Source organism: Ostrinia nubilalis, chromosome 15 (genome assembly GCF_963855985.1).
Source record: "Ostrinia nubilalis chromosome 15, ilOstNubi1.1, whole genome shotgun sequence".
NCBI classification, from domain to species: Eukaryota; Metazoa; Arthropoda; class Insecta; order Lepidoptera; family Crambidae; genus Ostrinia; species Ostrinia nubilalis.
Window position 1 is genome coordinate 8088034 of NC_087102.1, and position 17970 is coordinate 8106003.

At 33.8% G+C, this 17970-nt stretch overlaps 1 protein-coding gene across 6 annotated transcripts in view; it reads right to left on the bottom strand.

The window, feature by feature from the left end:
• LOC135078871 (cytochrome b5 reductase 4) overlaps positions 1-17970 on the bottom strand; it is a 125250-nt gene that overhangs the window by 82921 nt on the left and 24359 nt on the right. Inside the window, exon 1 of one of the 6 annotated variants that reach the window (XM_063973443.1) lies at positions 10370-10729. The exons of 4 other annotated variants lie outside the window; for them this stretch is intronic. In XM_063973443.1, the coding sequence (XP_063829513.1) occupies positions 10370-10436 (67 nt within the window). In that variant the 5' untranslated portion in view covers positions 10437-10729. Of the gene's footprint in view, positions 1-4313; positions 4418-10369; positions 10730-17970 lie in introns of those variants that run through there. One more of the 6 variants, XM_063973442.1, reaches the window with a different exon arrangement.

The window sequence follows — 17970 nt, forward strand, 5'->3', positions numbered from 1 at the left end:
CATTAAACTCTTCAGTACATAGCGGGATGCAATAATAATCTAGTAGCTGACAAAAATATCATTAAGTTCACAATCATACTAATAACGGGCTTAAACTAACGTATTGAATTTCAAAAGTCAGTAGGTAGGGGCGGCAAAAATTGAATGGCCTACTAGCGGCGTAAATCCGCCACTGCAAACTAGATACAATTCCGCCGTTACGTTAAGAGTTCCTATGGCCACCTACAGACTCCATCCAGCTCAATGGTACCATAATATTGCATTGTAATCGTACTTACACAAGTATACCAAATTTCAGCTCAATTGGTTAAGGAGAACTGGTTATAAATTCAGTTGCCAGATTTATCCCATTCTAACTAACAAGCGAAGTGCTTGTAAAAATGGTACGCATATCTTTTTTGCGACTAGGTTTCTTAGAGTATTATACCATTTTGGAATCTTAGATAGTTGCGTCAACTTTATAAAAAACTTGCCGCAGTAGTGTTCATACATTTTTTTTACAAAACGATGAGTCAAAGTGGAGTTAAAGTAAAAATCGTTCAAAATTTTAAGGAAATAACATATTTTGGTTAACTTTTGTGTAAAAACTGCAAGGATTCTGGGGGTTTTAAGAGTTGGGGTGAACAGCAGCACTACTTAAGTTGCCGATATAAACAGAAAAACAGGAATATTTGAAAAATTGTGGTCGTGGTAATGTAAAATATCATAAGGGGTGTCAATTTTCGTCGAATTTCATAATATATTGTGTAAGTTAAAAAATAATTGAGATAGATTTTTTTCCTTATTTTTCCTAAAGTAGTCATGACTATGTCCATCCTGTGGCGTCGGCTTATCCTTGAATTTTGGGACACGTTGTATAATGAAATAATAAAAAAAAGGGTCAAAGGTCTATACATTGACAGTTTCTGATTTCTTGATTCAGTGATTATTTTTAAAGGAATATTGCGCCAAAGAATAATGTTCGTCACTTAAAACCGTGTTGTTGCTTAATTTTGTGTCTGATTATGGCTGAATTTGTTTGGAAAAAAATATATTTTTATTTTTAACTACATTGTTTAGCTATCAAGAATTTATATTTAATAGTCAATGTTCGTATTGTGATATTGTCATCTCCACCTTGTATACATTTTTTCAAAATTTTTGATGCGCGGGGCCCCTTGTACCGCGAGGCCGTAGGCGGTGGCCCACGTCGCCTACGCCTTACGCCGCCTCTGGCTCATCATAGTAATATTTGAGCCAAATGGAAAATGAAAAATTTTATATTAGGTATTATTTAATGTTTATGATTTTGGGTATAAATGCATACCTACTCATCACAGTAACATTTTAGTAGTTAATTCTAGCTGTAGTTTGGTAGTAATTCACTAAACTAGACGTCTCGCGAGTTCAAAATTAATATTGTAATGAAATTACCAGTTTACAGAGACTTTAGAGATAAAAGTTCACACAAAGGTTATCTTGGCGTTACAAATAGATTACCGATTTAAGCTTTCAAAGTCATTAAAATTATTTTGTTTAAGCCTAGTTCATTCGATAAGCCCGGTGAGTTAAAGTTTGGGTTAAAAAGTTATCTGTCTTAAGAAAGTAGACATTGACATTATAGGTAGGTACACTATGTTATCCTTTTTCAAATACGTATATTGACTTCAGACACAATCCTCTACCATACCTACACACAAAATTATCACCACTTCTTTACAATGTAAGAATAAAATATAACATTGTAAAGTAGGTACACGAAGTCTAAACGATATTTCATTGTGAGATTGGGTAAAATACAGTTCGCAAATCTGAATTTGAATCGTTTGTCAGGATTTACTAAAAGGATTTTCGTGTAAATTTAAAGCCGGCGAACATTGTGTGGATTTGGCACCAGTCGAAATAAACTGGTGAGTACTTAAAATAAAACTTTTCGAATCTACAAACTTTGAGGATCACGCTGAAACTATTGTTGGACCCGCCATTACGTTTTATAGGTTTTAATAAAATAAATGTGATAAGTAAGTAGTAGTTTTGAATTTGTTGAATGATAGATATTCTTAAGGTCTACCAATTTTAATAGATAGGTAAGCTAACTGATGTAAAACACGTTTAATTTTTAACGAGTATTTAATATTTTGTTGGTAATTTTTTAATTATTAAGTAGTTTTAAGATTTCATTTTACAAACCATTTTTGTATTCTATACTTATTTATTTTTCTAAGTGTTTGATATGTCTTAGATAAGTTAATAATAAGAATTAAAATTCCGACTTGCTAAAGAATTTCAATAAATTGCAAAGACACTCGTCAAAAGATTAATAAGAGTGTTCATGTCCTTATAAAATACGTCTCTGTCTGGGTTGACTGTGTTAATATTAGTAAACAATTTAGTCTCTGTAATTTCCAATATGCTGAATAAATATGAAAGCAACAAATACTAAATATAGCCCCATTTACAAGAAAAAGTAAGTCAAGCACGTAATATTTACTAGCGTGGGACGACAATGGAGGACATTATTAAAGAAACCTTAAATGTTTCAAGACTTTCAAGTCTTTAAAACAAACGGAAATTCATTTTAAAAACTGCTTGTGTAAAATATAAATTCAAAAGACTTTACAAGTCTTAAAATTAATACCTACCTATTACGAAAGGGAAATAAGAGGTAAAATTAATTATAAATAACTTTGATTATTTAATATTGTCGAGATTATCCTAAAATTACAAATTAATCAAATATTAGCAATTACGCAACATACTTGCTTATATTGAAATTTCATCCGGGGCACAAAATTCTTCGGGAATACCGAGCCCTAAATTAATTTTGTTCGTAACATCCATAAAGTACGAGTATATGGACGCCGAAATCTAATTTAATTGTAACAGACGAAATGAATGTTATTCAATTGTTTTTCGGACTGTTAGTGGAAGTGGATAGAACTATTTTGGGAGGAAAATAGAAATAGAAAACACGCTCTTATGTGTAGGCAGTAAAGCCGCAAGTGCCGCAACTCGACCCGGATATGGGGCTAACGAGCAATTTTGCTGACTGACTCGACCCGCAACTGCAGAACACACAAATAGGGAGAATTCAGTTCACGGTTGTTTTCCCAGCCTTAGGATAGCCAAACCAAGCTGATTTATTGCAATCCCGATTGCTTTATCCGCAGGTGTTTTGTCTTCGACTCAATAATACCTATAGATAGGTACGAGGAAAATACAGTCCACATGGCATCACGTTCTGTTAATTTGATTTGTTACGCAATAATTGCTTTATTACCAGATCCATTCTATGATAATTGACACTTAATATCATAGACAGTGATGTTACAACGCAAGAGCAAAATGGAAATACACAGCCTCTTATTTTCCAGGTTCATGGTTGGATGAACAGTAATTTGGATTCACAATTTCAATCACAAATTCACAATCGATTCACGATTGAATTTTAATTCAGTCATCACAGCTTTACATTTATAATAATTAGGAGAATTAGGCAAATGCTGAAAATCTATTTTCGATGTCGCGTAATTTAGGAAAATTGGTGAAGTGCTGAAAATTTATTATATTAGTAGTGGATCGCGAAATTTTTTCATATTAACTCATTTTTGCAAAAAATTGTTCCGTTTGTCTTTCTTACTCTTTCTGAGATGTTGGCATAAATGAAAGAGATGAATAGAGCTGATATATTATGGTAATAATTTTCCGAACCGTTGATTTATGGCCTAAGTTCGTGGCACGGTGAATACTTCTTGATTGTTTTAAGATTAGGCAGCGCATGTGCGACTTTATGATCTTTTGATTCAAGACTTGGAAATAAATGATATACACTTACGTAGGTACGTATTACTACACCTACTACTTAGGTATTACTACGTATTTTTGCCTGAAAACAAAACGCCTGGATGCGGGCAGCGCAGGACCGTTCATTGTGGAAAACCTTGGGGGAGGCCTTTGTCCAGCAGTGGACGTCATTTGGCTGAAAACGACCAACGAACGTGTTTTTGATAACATCCAAATAAATCGAATATGACAAAAGATAAACAGTCATTATTAAGTTGAATGACTTCACATATTTGAAACATTTCATCTTAGGTAGATTACCTGTGAAACATCTTAATTATATCTTCAAGATTTCATTTTTTGACATCTTATAATTAAATAAACACTTAGTGAGAACGTTATAATTATTGCATTAGTGTAAATTACTTAAGTTCTAATATTTATAACTTAGTAAACGATATTCTTATATTTGTTGAATACAGCTTATACAGCCAACAACTGAAGAAGTAGTTATTGCCAGTATTTTCTAGGTAAAAAGTCAGAATACTTACTAGAAGAATCCGAATCAGAGGAAGATTGATCACATTTAGTTGATCTACTTCTTGGAAACACACAACAGAACATTTCGACGCGAACTTGAGTTATTAAATTAACTTCATAACAAGTTTATTCGGGCCTAGGTAACGGGCAACTGAGCACGAAGAATCAATTAGCACACAATCCTTATTATTATACATACAATTAGGATGCACTATTGTGTCTCTTATTTGGCAAGGAGGTACTTAGCGTGTTACGTCACGCGAACGTCCCGCTTATAACCGAACCGAATACTAAGACAATATTTGATCAACTAAAACTTAAGATAGGCTTACTGATATGTTTGTTCAATAAACATTTACTTGTGAAATTGCGACGTGTGTTATAAAGAAAGTCTTATACAGGGTGGAATAAATTTTCGAAAATCTTTGAATGCAGTTCACTTTCTTTTCAAAAAATAAACGAATGTTTTCTTTGAGTAAAATTTTCTATCTACAGTATTAAGAGTACTTTCCCTTCAGGTGGTATTAAAAATTCCACCCTGTATAACGAATAGAACCAGAGCGCAATATTTTAACGAGAATATTATTCATTCGTAAGCCTCGGACGTGGAAATGCCGATAGAAATATGAGATTCAAAGCTAATACACAAACATGTATGATTGTTATTCCATTCAACTTGTCGACAGTAAGACTTAACAAAGAGAGGCCATAAATCTACCGCTATTTGATGTAATAGAAACGTTGTGTTCGGTATGGTTTTGGCCAATAATAAATCGATTTATTTTTTATGTAAATAATGGTATACCTATCTAACATTGGGCATACACAACGACCTTTCAATAGCCAGTTACAAGCATTACATAGGTACACGCATGAAAAGTTGTAATTCAATACAAAACGAACTTTTAAGTGGATCGCTTTTTCAAGTTTGATTGGCCGATTCGTCCAAGTTCTCACAGAAAGCCCCTGAAACTGTTCAGAGCTTTGGTTAAGCCTTCAATTTGATTGAATTTGTAGCCAAGTGAAGCTAACTAAAGTATCTGCCTCTTTTATTTTATAACCCTCGGATGAAATTGAAGTTATTTACTTAGGACGAGGGTGTGTTCATTTGTCAGTGTTTTATCTTGTTGAGCGGCATTTGTCCAGACGCTTCCTTTAGGGATAATATGTGTCGTGTGTTTCAGAAATTGTTGGATACATAATAGCTATTTTATGTTTATTTGCGAAAATACGCTCTTTATAGTTTATTATAGTGGTCTTACCTATATCTATTAGCATCCTTTAGTGTGTCGTCGTCGTGTCTTTAGTGTGTTTGTTTATGTGTCGTGTATTTTAGATATTGTTAGATACATTAGCTATTTTATCTACGAGTATATACGCTCTTATACCTTATTATATGGTCTTAGCAAAGTGATAGACTCAAAGTAAGTTTAATTAGTAAACTTTGGTAGCGCTGGTTGCTGTCTGATCGTTTATAAAGTCGATTTAGAAAACGTGGCCAATTAATAATCTAGACACAAAACAGCTGCAATGTTGTGCTCTTAGTTATGTACACATTATATGTTCAAACTGCTTTAGCTAACACATAATAAGTATAACATAATATTTTGTATCTGAAAAACGTTAAATAAAAAGTAAAACATCTACAAATTAAGTTAATTTACCTATTCTTTGTGTGTAATTGTGAATGCAGTTGCTTTTGCCTCGCACAAGCTTTTCAAGCGCCCAGCCAAGTGCTCCGACGTGTAATAAAAAGTGTAGAGTGGAATCCAGCATTCCTTTACGATTCAATATGCGCTACTTTCAGTCATTTATTCTACGTAAAAATGTAGTTTTATGTATTTTTCGAAGCTATTATGATAGCTACATAATAACGATGATAGTTAAGGAAGTGCCTTCAAAAGAAGAAAGAATTATTATTGTTGTTCAACAACATAAACTTTCCCTACCGACGGAAAATAACTTGGGCATGAAGCAATTTATTATCATAAAATAATACGTTTTCGGGAAAACCTTTTTGTATGAACCATTTTGTATTAAAAAAAAAAAAAAAAAAAAAAAAAAAAAAAAAAAAAAAAAAAAAAATTGAAGAGGTCATACGTGTTTACAAATGCTCCCGAGTTTTAAATTCAAATATGGTGAAAATATTAGTTCCCAAGTGTTTAAAGTGAAAGATTTCGTTAGTTAGAAACTAGTTCTCAGTGACCACCTAAAAAGTTTATAAACAGAAAGCTTAAATACAGTGAAATGATCAACGTAAAACTGCTAATTCACGGTTGCCGGTGTACCATAAACAACTGTCAGTGACAAAATTGACGGAGGAAGATAGTACCAACATAACATTTTGAAGACTCCGTTCGGAAACGCATTAACGCAAAAGCCTAAGACTTTGTAAAGAACGTTTCGTTTCACTGAATAAAAATTTATAAGCAAAATGACATTTACGTGCTCAAGATGCAAAAAAGACATCGTGAAAAGAGATTTTATTACATGTGCAGAATGTCACAAGTTTTATCATATAGATTGCACCAGTATTGGAGATAAGTTATTTTACTTAATGTCATCAGAAAACAGGAAAAAATGTTTATGTGATACATGTAGATTTGGAAAAAATGATGTTCCAGCTCGGATAAATATTCCAACGAGTAATTCTTTTGACTCACTGCTGAACATTGAAAGTACATCTGACACAGAGATAAATCAGGAGCAAAACTTTGTAACGATTCGAAAAAAAGTGCTTTCGATGTCTGATTTGACATCATCTTATTTATCCACAAATGATACTCCACCAAGTACAACAAGTTTTATTAGAAACTCGAATAGTTTACCAGAAGGCGCTGTGTGTAATAACTTGTTTGTTGACGAACTGAAGTCAGAAATCGAGAGATTACGGATGGAATTACAGATTGCAAACAATGAAATTGAAAACCTAAATAATATAAACTACAAATTAATTAATAAAAACCAAGAGCAAGATAAAATAATCAAACTATATAAATCGATAAGTATTGATGACATAAATACTAGTATAAGATTGAATGCCCCATCTATGTCTACTCCGATGAGACATTGCCAGCATATCAGGAAGCAGATATTGAGAAAAGAATCTCAAAAAAAAACCTCAAAAATTACGTATGAGAGTTCCATGGAGCCAAACAAACGTAGCCGTAACAATGTGTCAAAACTCGTCGATGATCAATCTAGTGGACTAAGACAGGACAAACAAAGAATATGCTTAATTAGTAGTATCAACAGGAATAAAATGTCGTCATTAGTGAGACACCACTTTCCAGCTCAATATGATTGCTGCCATTACCGTATGCCTGGAGGAGGTATAGAACAACTGTCAAGCGGATTGGACAAAAAACTCGAAAACTTTACCTTAAAGGACTATTGTATAATTTTAATTGGTGACACAGACTTTAACGTTTCAAAGGATTATAGGCAAATGATTAATTTGTTAAATCAGAGAATCTTATCTGTACAGCACACAAATGTGATCTTATGTTTGCCTACCTTTAAATATTGTTATAAAGCAAATATTTTTAACAAAAGAATCGAATTGTTTAATGAACTTTTGTATGAGGATAACAAGCTTAGCGAGTATTGTTTTATTTTGGATTCAAACAAAAAATTGGAATATTCTTACAGTATGTTTTCTCATTTTTCTGGTAAAATTAACAAATATGGTGCTCAGACTATATTAAGTGAAATTGATAATTTATTGTTAAATATTGAAAAGTATGATAATGATGATATATTGTCAATTAGTATGCTGAGTAAACAAAAACCTCATAAAAAAGACTCGTGTACCTTAAGCCCTATAAAACAAAAATACTCTTCCTTTCGAGCCAATAGTGAATAATCATAATATTGAGAAAATTACTAAAAATACTAGTTTAAATATACTTCATCATAATCAAACGAACTTAAAAAAATTGTAATTAACTTTAAGAATAAAAAAAGTTGTGGTTTCGACAACATACCCATTGAAGTCATAAAATATTCTTTGACATTTATAAGTGAACCTCTTGTGTATTTATTGAATTTGATGATAGAAACTGCTGTTTTTCCTGACGAATTAAAGAAAGCCAAAATAAAACCATTGTATAAAAAGGGGAGTAAAGAAAATGTCGAAAACTATAGGCCCATAGCGTTACTGTCTTCTTTCTCAAAAATTTTCGAAAAAGTTATTTACAATAGATTGATACAATATTTAAACAAATTTAGCTTGCTCAGTAAAAATCAATTTGGATTTCAAAAAAATAAATCTACTATAATGGCTATTTTTAAGGTTTTAAATCAAATATGGAATTCATTGGATAACAAGATCCCATGTGTGGGACTGTTCCTTGACATGTCCAGGGCTTTTGACTGTGTTGCACATGATTTACTTATACGCAAACTAGATAGCATAGGTATCCGTGGTGTGGCGTTAAAGCTCTTTGAAAGTTACTTGAGGGACAGAGAACAGTCGACCGTTGTGGATTCATTTGACAGTGTAAATAAGAACTTCTATGAAGTAAAGTCTACATCTGTCAAGATGACAGTTGGCTTGCCACAGGGAAGTATTCTGGGACCCATTTTGTTCTTAATATATGTAAATGAACTTCCTAACATCATAAACCACTTATGTGTTTTGTTTGCTGACGATGCAACAATATTTATCCCAGATACTCAAAAGAATGGTCATCTCTTTGAAAGTTGTATAAATGATGTTTTGGAGAGGTGTGTCGATTGGCTTAACTCATTGAATCTAAATGTTAATCTCACTAAAACAAAGTTCATACAATTCAGAAATTATAAAACAGTTCCTTATAGCTTAAACATTGCTGAACACGAAACAAAAATAAATTCAGTAGACGAAATAAACTTCCTAGGAGTAACACTCGATGCTCATTTAAACTGGAAGGCGCATATTTCTAATATAAATAAAAGAATATCCGCCTCTTGCTATGCTCTTTCTATACTTGCAGAAACAACTTCTATAGAAGTGACTAGGGCTGCATATTACGGACAAGTTTACCCATTGTTAACATATGGAATAATTTTCTGGGGCAACTCTGTTAACGTCCAGTCTACTTTTATTCTTCAAAAAAAGTGCTTACGAATTATATACAACATGTACGCAGACGAAACAGTAAGAAATATTTTTAAGGATAAGGGTTTTTTAACTTTGACTAACATATATATATTGGAAATAGCAATTTTTGTAAAGGTCAATAAAGAATATTCTACAAAAAAGGCTGCCACTCGTACAAATATTCGTGATAGATATAAATATGACATATGTGTACCAAATATAAACAGTAACATTTACCATAAGAGTGCCATAGCTACGGGCATAAAAATTTACAATAATCTGCCTACAGAAATCAAAGCTATGGAAATGCCTAAATTTAAATCAAAGTTGAAGTCTTGGCTGATGAAAAATGTGTTCTATAACCTAAGTGAATATTTTAGTATAAAGCATGTATAATTTATAAAAAGTTATTGTATAATTTATATTCTAAGTTACATACTAAGAAAATTATTATAAGTGCGGTCGGTAGCACATCGGACTATACGTGTTTGTTGCAAAGTCACCAGTACTACGTCGAAATAAGTTTTGTCTCGATGTGGCATCGTCTGTACAATTTAATATTGCATGCTCAATATGAGCAATCTGTTGTAACGAATTTTATGCCTTAACAACTGCAAACTGTACACAGAAAAAGCAATAAATACATTCTATTCTATTCTATTCTATTCTATGTAGGTCAACTTTATGATAACTATTATTGCAATTACGAACTCTGTCGTTTTCCACGTAAAGCTAGTTATGGACAAACTACGTAAATCAGTTATAAACTTAGTAAAGCGTGTAAATACAACTTGTTTCTGGAATACGAGATATTTTCGTTGAAAACAAACGAACTCTGCTCGGAATGAGCGAAGCGAATATGAAATTGAACGTAGCGAACGCCTCTATGACTTTTTGTTTGCATCGTTATAACAACAAAGGCCAGGTAAGTGTACAAGGTTTTGTTTGTGAAGTCTATTCATAGAAGTGAAGCTATGAGGTAACCTGAAGTGCCAGGATCGGGTGGCCGGTGCCTCTGTCTGCCGTTCCACCAGCAACCACAACACGGCATGTCGCTTAACTTCCACGGAACATTACTTGTCCACCGACACCAACCTTTACATACATTACTGAAACTTCAACACGAGTGCCTCATTATCATTTGGAAAAGTTCAACGCCAAAGTTGCAATGTAGCGGAAAGTTTAATTTGTGGATTTTATTGGCGCGGGTTTAACCTTTTTTGATTTCCCGAGAGTGCATTCAAGTTTAACAGCGGTCATTCCGTATGAGTTTTATTTTGTAAGTTTAGATCGCGAGGGAAATTGCGGGGGCATTATGGCTCGGTGATACCGCCCGCCTCCGGCCGCGCTCGGCGCCCTACTGCGGCGAGCTACGGACGGACTACACTCGTCTTGATGAGGGTTCCCACTTTCTATGGCTTGAAACGCCTGCTGAAATGACTCGTTTCATTGGGGTGCCATAGGTTTCAAGGTCTATTGATCTCGCCCGTATCGTTGACGATGTAGTGTCACTCATGACGGGATTAATCGTTCAAAGTTAACCCTTAGTAAGTTTACGTGTGAATTAAACGTTCATCAGTTTGATAAGTGCCAAACTATGTTAGGAGCGCAAGTGAGCGGAACAGTAATTAATTATCTTAGTCCTAAATTAAACATTTTTATTTTATCTTCGTCTTTTTTCGCATCTTTATCTAGGTATTACGCGTATACTGATAATAGAGTTTCATGCATTTCCTTCCTTCTTTGATATGATCCTTGACAGAAATAGGTACTTCGAAGATAATGTAAAGAATCAACTCAATTGAATTAAGCAAATGTATTGGGTAGACGATATTATGATTAAGGTTTCTCTGACAATAATCAAATCAGACGTACACACTCAATCCAAAGTACATTTTCTTGTCAGTATACTCTCAATTCTTAAGTGAATTCATTCTGATATTTCTTACCATACAGTAATGTTCAACTGTATGGTACTCTTCTACGCCATACGCTATAAGGTTTATAGCTTTCGTTATATTAGAACCCTTTGAAATAACTTTATCAGCGGGTTACGTGCATCATATAATTTACGAGAAACATAAAACCTCGGTGTTGATGTCATAGATATAAATCCCATCTTGATGTATGGGAAGATGTTTCATATGCGATTACATACTCACATTTGGTGGAACTCGCTAAATAAGAGTTTCATAATAAATAAGTTCTATTTTTTCCATTAGGTGAGACTTAAATTAATTAAAGGACTTTACTTTCTTAAAAGGACTTCCATTCTTAGAGGAAGGGCAGACAATGTTAAGTGGCGCTCTTATTACCAAATAAGCATAAACGTCGTTAAAAGTTATAAAACTACGCCTCGTATATGATACACAAATATTCGTGCCAATAACACAGAAATTGGCTTTTGGGACTTAAATCGGATTTATTTAATAAGTAGGTACTAGCTGTGTCCGCGACTTCGTACACGTGAAAACTGTAACAATTTTCCCGTTTCCCCAACATTTTTCATTGATGCTCTACTCCTATTGGTCGTAGCGTGATGGATGGTATAGCCTACGAGTATTACCTTCCTCGATAAATGGGCTATCCAACACAAAAATAAATTTTCAAATCGGACCAGTAGTTCCTGAGACAAGCGTTGTAACCAAACATACTCTTCAGCTTTATAATATTAGTATAGATGTCGGATATGCGAAGTTATTATACGAGTCGATAAACAATTAAGCTGCTAACTCACTAACAAAGTTGTACCGGAAAACTGCGCTTGACAGCGTGTGGGCTCCGCAGAATAATGCATTCTGCGTTGTGGTGACAGTAGAATGTTTGCACTATGTAGTGATGTAATATGATTTAAACAATATGTTATGAGAGTCGCCAAAGGTTTTAATAACTGAAAAGCAAAAAATATAACTCAAAAACATGCTTAACTTATTGTTGATAATGGAGAAATTTGGAAACTTGAAAAAAATTGGAAACTTGTCCATTGCTCCATTTAAGACATGAAACACAACAGCTTTAAAACGGTAGTCCAAATAGCTGACTACAAAGACCAGGGTTCCAAGTCTGAATGTGTGTTTTGAACGCAAGGGACGTTTGGGACAAGGAATGGTAATAAATAAACCATTATTAAATATTATCTATTAATTTAGGAAGGATTATTATTACATAATATTATTTCATAACAGTTCCCTTGAGAAACCCTACACACAATTCGTGGAATAAGAAAGAAAGAAGAAAGAAAATATTTTATTAAATAGGCTTAACTATACCTATATGAGCTACACGTAGCTAAAATAGATTATTTTGAACGATATTTGACAGTCTCGAATAAACAATAAATAATTAAATTACATAATATCTACAACATAATAAGGTTAGACTTACGTACGAGTAGGTACCTACAGAATGTGTTCAATTTTCATCAACTTTGCCGCTAATTCATTACACTAAGGCTGGTTTGAACCATCTTACTTTGACCGTAACTTTAACAATAACCGGTGCTTTTTGTATGGAGTTTGACAGATTTTTGACGTTTGTCAAAGTTTAAGTAAGATGGTGCAACTCAGCCTAAGGCATACGCAAACACCTTAATGTTTAGTTCAAATAGAACGAATAGTTTCAGTTCAATCACTCAGCTGAACTTAAGCTCCACTTGACCTTCTAATGGAATTACAAGTTGTCGAGTTTTCAGAGCTCTTGTGTCTTCGCCTAACTTCGATTGAACGAGAATATTCGAAGTAAATTTAATTTGTATTCGAATTTCATTTTAGTCACGTATTTTCACAGTGGAGTGTACACTGCACTGTAGACACTTGAAAAATTAATAGCTGAAAATATTTTTCGTTTTGCAAAAATAGTTCAACTTTAGTCAAGAGGAAAAATAGTACGAGTATATCTCAGAATTTTTCCATTTAATAATTACTTTTATTTAAAAAATATTATGGTTTAGGTATCTACTCCAACGTGTGCAGTTGTGCACGTATGCTTCTAGACGTAGCACAACACGTGCAATGTGCACTTAAAAGCTTGTAAAAACTTATTGATTCCATATTTTATGCAAATTTTCTTGCCAATACAAGAACTACGAACAATACATGTTACATTTTGTTGTTGTGAGTGACATCCTGTCACAAGTCACGTTTTTGTATAGGTACGCAGGAAGTTAATAATCACTTTACATCTTCAGTTTCAATTCCCTCAAGTGACAACTCAACACAATTTCGTCTCATTAATTAAGAAAGCTCTTCCTCTACCATTTTCGTATATTTTTTCACTGTTTCGTCTCTTTTTCGTAACTCAAGAACTGTTGAACGAAACGTCGAGGGCTTTCCGTCAATGAAGTTAACTTTGTGAGCTTTTTGTCCCGTCGCTAAAAGTTTCCCTGGGCTTCATAAATTCTTATAATAAGCGACTTCTAAACGAGGTACGAAAATCGGAAGAAATAAAAATTGGAAAACGCGAGACTAATTTATTGTTGAATTAATAAATAACATGGTTTCATGGTGACAAAAATATTTAGGTAAATCTATTTGAATAAAACGTTTAAATAAAGGTAACCTGGTTAATATTGATTAAGTTTTATGATACGAGTACATCAACACTCTTTTTACATGATTAAATTCCGGTTTATCTCGATTAAGTAAGTAAGTATCAAGTTTTCAGATTTCATAATACAAGCCCTAAACTCTAAAGTATTCAAAGTAAACTATCCATTAATTTAACGACGAGGAATCTGTGAACCAAAGCGCAATAAAACAAAAATGGCGTTCTGAAAACGTTCCCTTGAAAAATCTTTTATTTCTCAGCTCTCACAAACAACCTAGTTTATGCCCTGAAGGCACTATTCCGCTCACTGGCAACTATTCCATTCAATCATAGTTAATGGATCTTGTATCGAATATTCGTACCTATCAAACGCTCACCGACCACGATTTTATTTTAGCTGGAAAAATGTTGAAAGTTTTGGTCAAACGATCTTTAAATCTCTCAAAACCAAAAGCTTTGAGTTAGAACAAAAAGCAGATTTCCAGAATATTTATATTTTGATTTACCATTTTTATTGGCAGGGGATCATATTCCTCGTGGTATTTTTGGACGAATAGTAGGCCTGAATTTAATAAATTTGCATTTACCTTAAACAATCATTTGTTTTTTCCTATAACGTTTTCAGATTTTATAATTTACAGACACGGTTAAGGAAAATACCATCTCATAATATTTGCGCTTCATTTTGCGTGGTCATGGAAGGAAAATTTTACTTCGAAAAAGGTTTGCATAAGTAGTTTGAACATTTTTCTATCTGTAAGACGAATTCATCTATAGGAAATTATAAGAAAACTAATGAAATACAGGTATCTTAATGCAATTAAATCACTAATAAAGACAAAAAATAACGAAGGTAGCTGTTATGAGCCAGCAAAAGGAAGCTGTAGTGGCAATTGAGATAAGAATCTATGGAAGGTCCTTAATAAATATCTAGAATCTGATTTTAAGCTGTTGGTGAATGTAGGTTAACTGAATACCCACTTTATGTAATGATATCTATGTAAGTTAGTAAATTAATGATAACGAACGACGTATAAATAACTACAATAAACACAATATACTTACTTAAGAAGGACCTTCATTTCGTAGAGGACATTTTCATAATATAGAGAGGGGGTCTCAAAAATGCTATTTCACACCAAGAGAAATCCAACGCAATATGGATAAAATGAAATGTTACAATTGTAGGCAAGAAGCGTGACATTAGGTCACGTAGCCAGAAGGATAGCTGCCTTATCCTTAAATTATACGTTAAAATATTCTGGTCCTACATGGATATTCACGTGTAAGTGTATGCTGTGGAAAACGTTACACGACATTTTTACTCGAAACACGTAATGAAATGAAAACATTGGCTATTTTCCTTGGACATCTCTGCAAACAGAATCAATGGCATCACAATAGGTATAAATTGCGATCTATATGTAAGTACATACCTTTCTACCTTTTATCAAAAGCGAAATACCATTGAAAGTTACGTTAGGTTAGGCTTCTTTATTTCATAGCTTCAAGTTTGGAACTTAACAACAAAAGGGCTACACAAGTGGAGGACAAAGAGCCAATAAGGCACATAAATCTCTGTCATATTGTTCGGACCCTCAACTTGTGATATAACTATTAGATCTCGCATCCATAGCATACCTACTTAACATCTCTACTTAGGAAGAGATTAGGTACATTCTGCTCATGTGTCATATTATCGCAAATATCACAAAGCGATTGTCAAAAAAGTTGTTATTCTTTGCGGTAGTACATTTTATTGTTCTTTTCTTTCTTTTGACAATAGCTTAGCCTTTCAACCTATAGGTTAAAAAATGCCTAACCCATTACATGAGCTGGCGAAAAAAGTTATTGGCTCATTAAGTTTTGAAAACAAAACATACTCGTAGAAAATAAACTCTATATTAGGTAGTGTTTTGCATTCGTGCTTTTACATAAAACCGCACACACCAGCGTATAGTAAAAACTGCCGGAATTTGCCCAGCATGTAAAACAATGTTCAATAGAAAACAAAAAGTGGATGCCAGATGCAAAACTTCACGCTGTTTGATAGTAACAAGCCGACAGCTGATGGTTATTGTAGTCAATGCAACCAACACGCTACGTCGATCGAGATTGTACTACGATAAGCCTAAAGGCAAGCATACACTGACCACACGGAAGGCTACGAATTTGTAGCAGAATATGGTAAGAAAAAGCTACGTCTGATAAATGTATGATGCATGTTTACGTGTACGTGTAATTTTTTTGATATCACATGATAAGTTAACACATAACATAAAACTTTTTTGCTTTGTTTTCCTATAGTTTCCTATAAATACAGTGTAAACTCTTTATAACGACACTCGATTTAACGAAAAACTCTTTATAACGTGTCTAGAATTTCTTGGTTTAACTAGTTTTCTATCTGCTCTACCATGACACTCGATTTGACGACTACTCTCTATAACGTCGAAAAATGCTCAGTCCCTTAGGGTCGTTGTAAAGAGTTTACACCGTATTACGTTGAGTGGCTTCGAATAACAAGGAACAGTCAAAGCATTTCTTGATTTAATGCCAGTGACAGACGCGACCGTAAGCCAGACTGACGAAAGGAGTGATTTTAAGGGGTTCCATTTTGTGGGATCCTTAAAATGTCCTAATTTAAACAATGCACATAGTGTATCTAACACCTAAAGGGTATGATAATTATACTTGTTGCTTTGAAATACAATTAATATCGAGCTCCAGCCCGTTAGTTGATGCATTAACTGAAGGATGACGACGGTAACTCGATTGAGTGCCTATGTCACGCTCTCACATGCACGTATAGCTCGGTTTATTGTTGTATTCAATCATAGCTGGTATGAAATTATATTACAGAAACATTAAATTGTATGCAAATTATATATTCGTAGGAAAAGAAGGCTTGTATTTATTTACAGCGTACTTAAAACTACATTGTTTATAAACACCTCAACCATTTAAGATCTTGGTTCTTTGTACGACCATAAAACATATCCATTCCAAAAAATCCCCAGAATTCTTAATTTGTTTTCACTTTATAAAGCGAAGAAAACGTTAACTTTAGACCTATATTTGTTACTATTTAGAAAGCTAGCACTGTACTGTTATTAAGGTATAATTAAGTGTAATAATATAATTAGGTTTATAATTTTCAAAATAATTAGGTGTGTTTGACGTTGAATTCTAACTCGGTCTAGTCACGCTCTGTGTCTGGCACAAGAATTGAAATTCTGTGAACATAAGTCATTTGGGCTCTCCAAGCCCGACCCTAAATTCATATAATACCTGTGTGATTACTGAAGACTAGTGATGGGCCGACTATGGTCTTTGCCGACTAACCGACTAGCCGACTAATCGGTTTTCAAATTGCCGATTAGCGGCCGACTAATCGGCAATGCCGATCATTCTAATACCTACTGTTAATTGTGAAAAATATAAAACGTTAAAATAGCGGTATCGTTATAGCCAATGAGATGCTGTCATAGTGACATTGACAATACGTCAATGTCACACGAGAATCAAACGTCAGAATGGAGGGACGCGCGGAGACGACTCCGCGCGCTTTTGTGCTAAGTGATGAATTGTATCTAAATTAAGGCAATATAATGTGAAAGATGAGTATCCAGTGTTTAATTTATGAGAATAGATCGACCGGCCTCGTAATAGTTCAGAAGTGAGATCTGAAACCTATGATAGTAACGTGATTTCAAAGTGTTCCAGGTGACCAATGTTTCGTGTTATTTGTCACGAATATTAACACAAAACGCCCACGATTCTATGATTATAATGGAATATGATGAAGAGAGAATGTCATGGAAACCACGCTGACAACTATGTGAGATGCAGAAAACTATTTAAGTACGAGAAATGATGGACTCGAATGATGAAGATCTTGTGGTCACGTAAGTGGTGAACAACTTGATTAACGATGGCCCCAGAGCAGGTACGATTTATTATTATTATCGATTATTCCAACAGCAACAATAACACATTTACTTTTTGAGCAAAATAATGCATGGAAGTGAATGATGCAA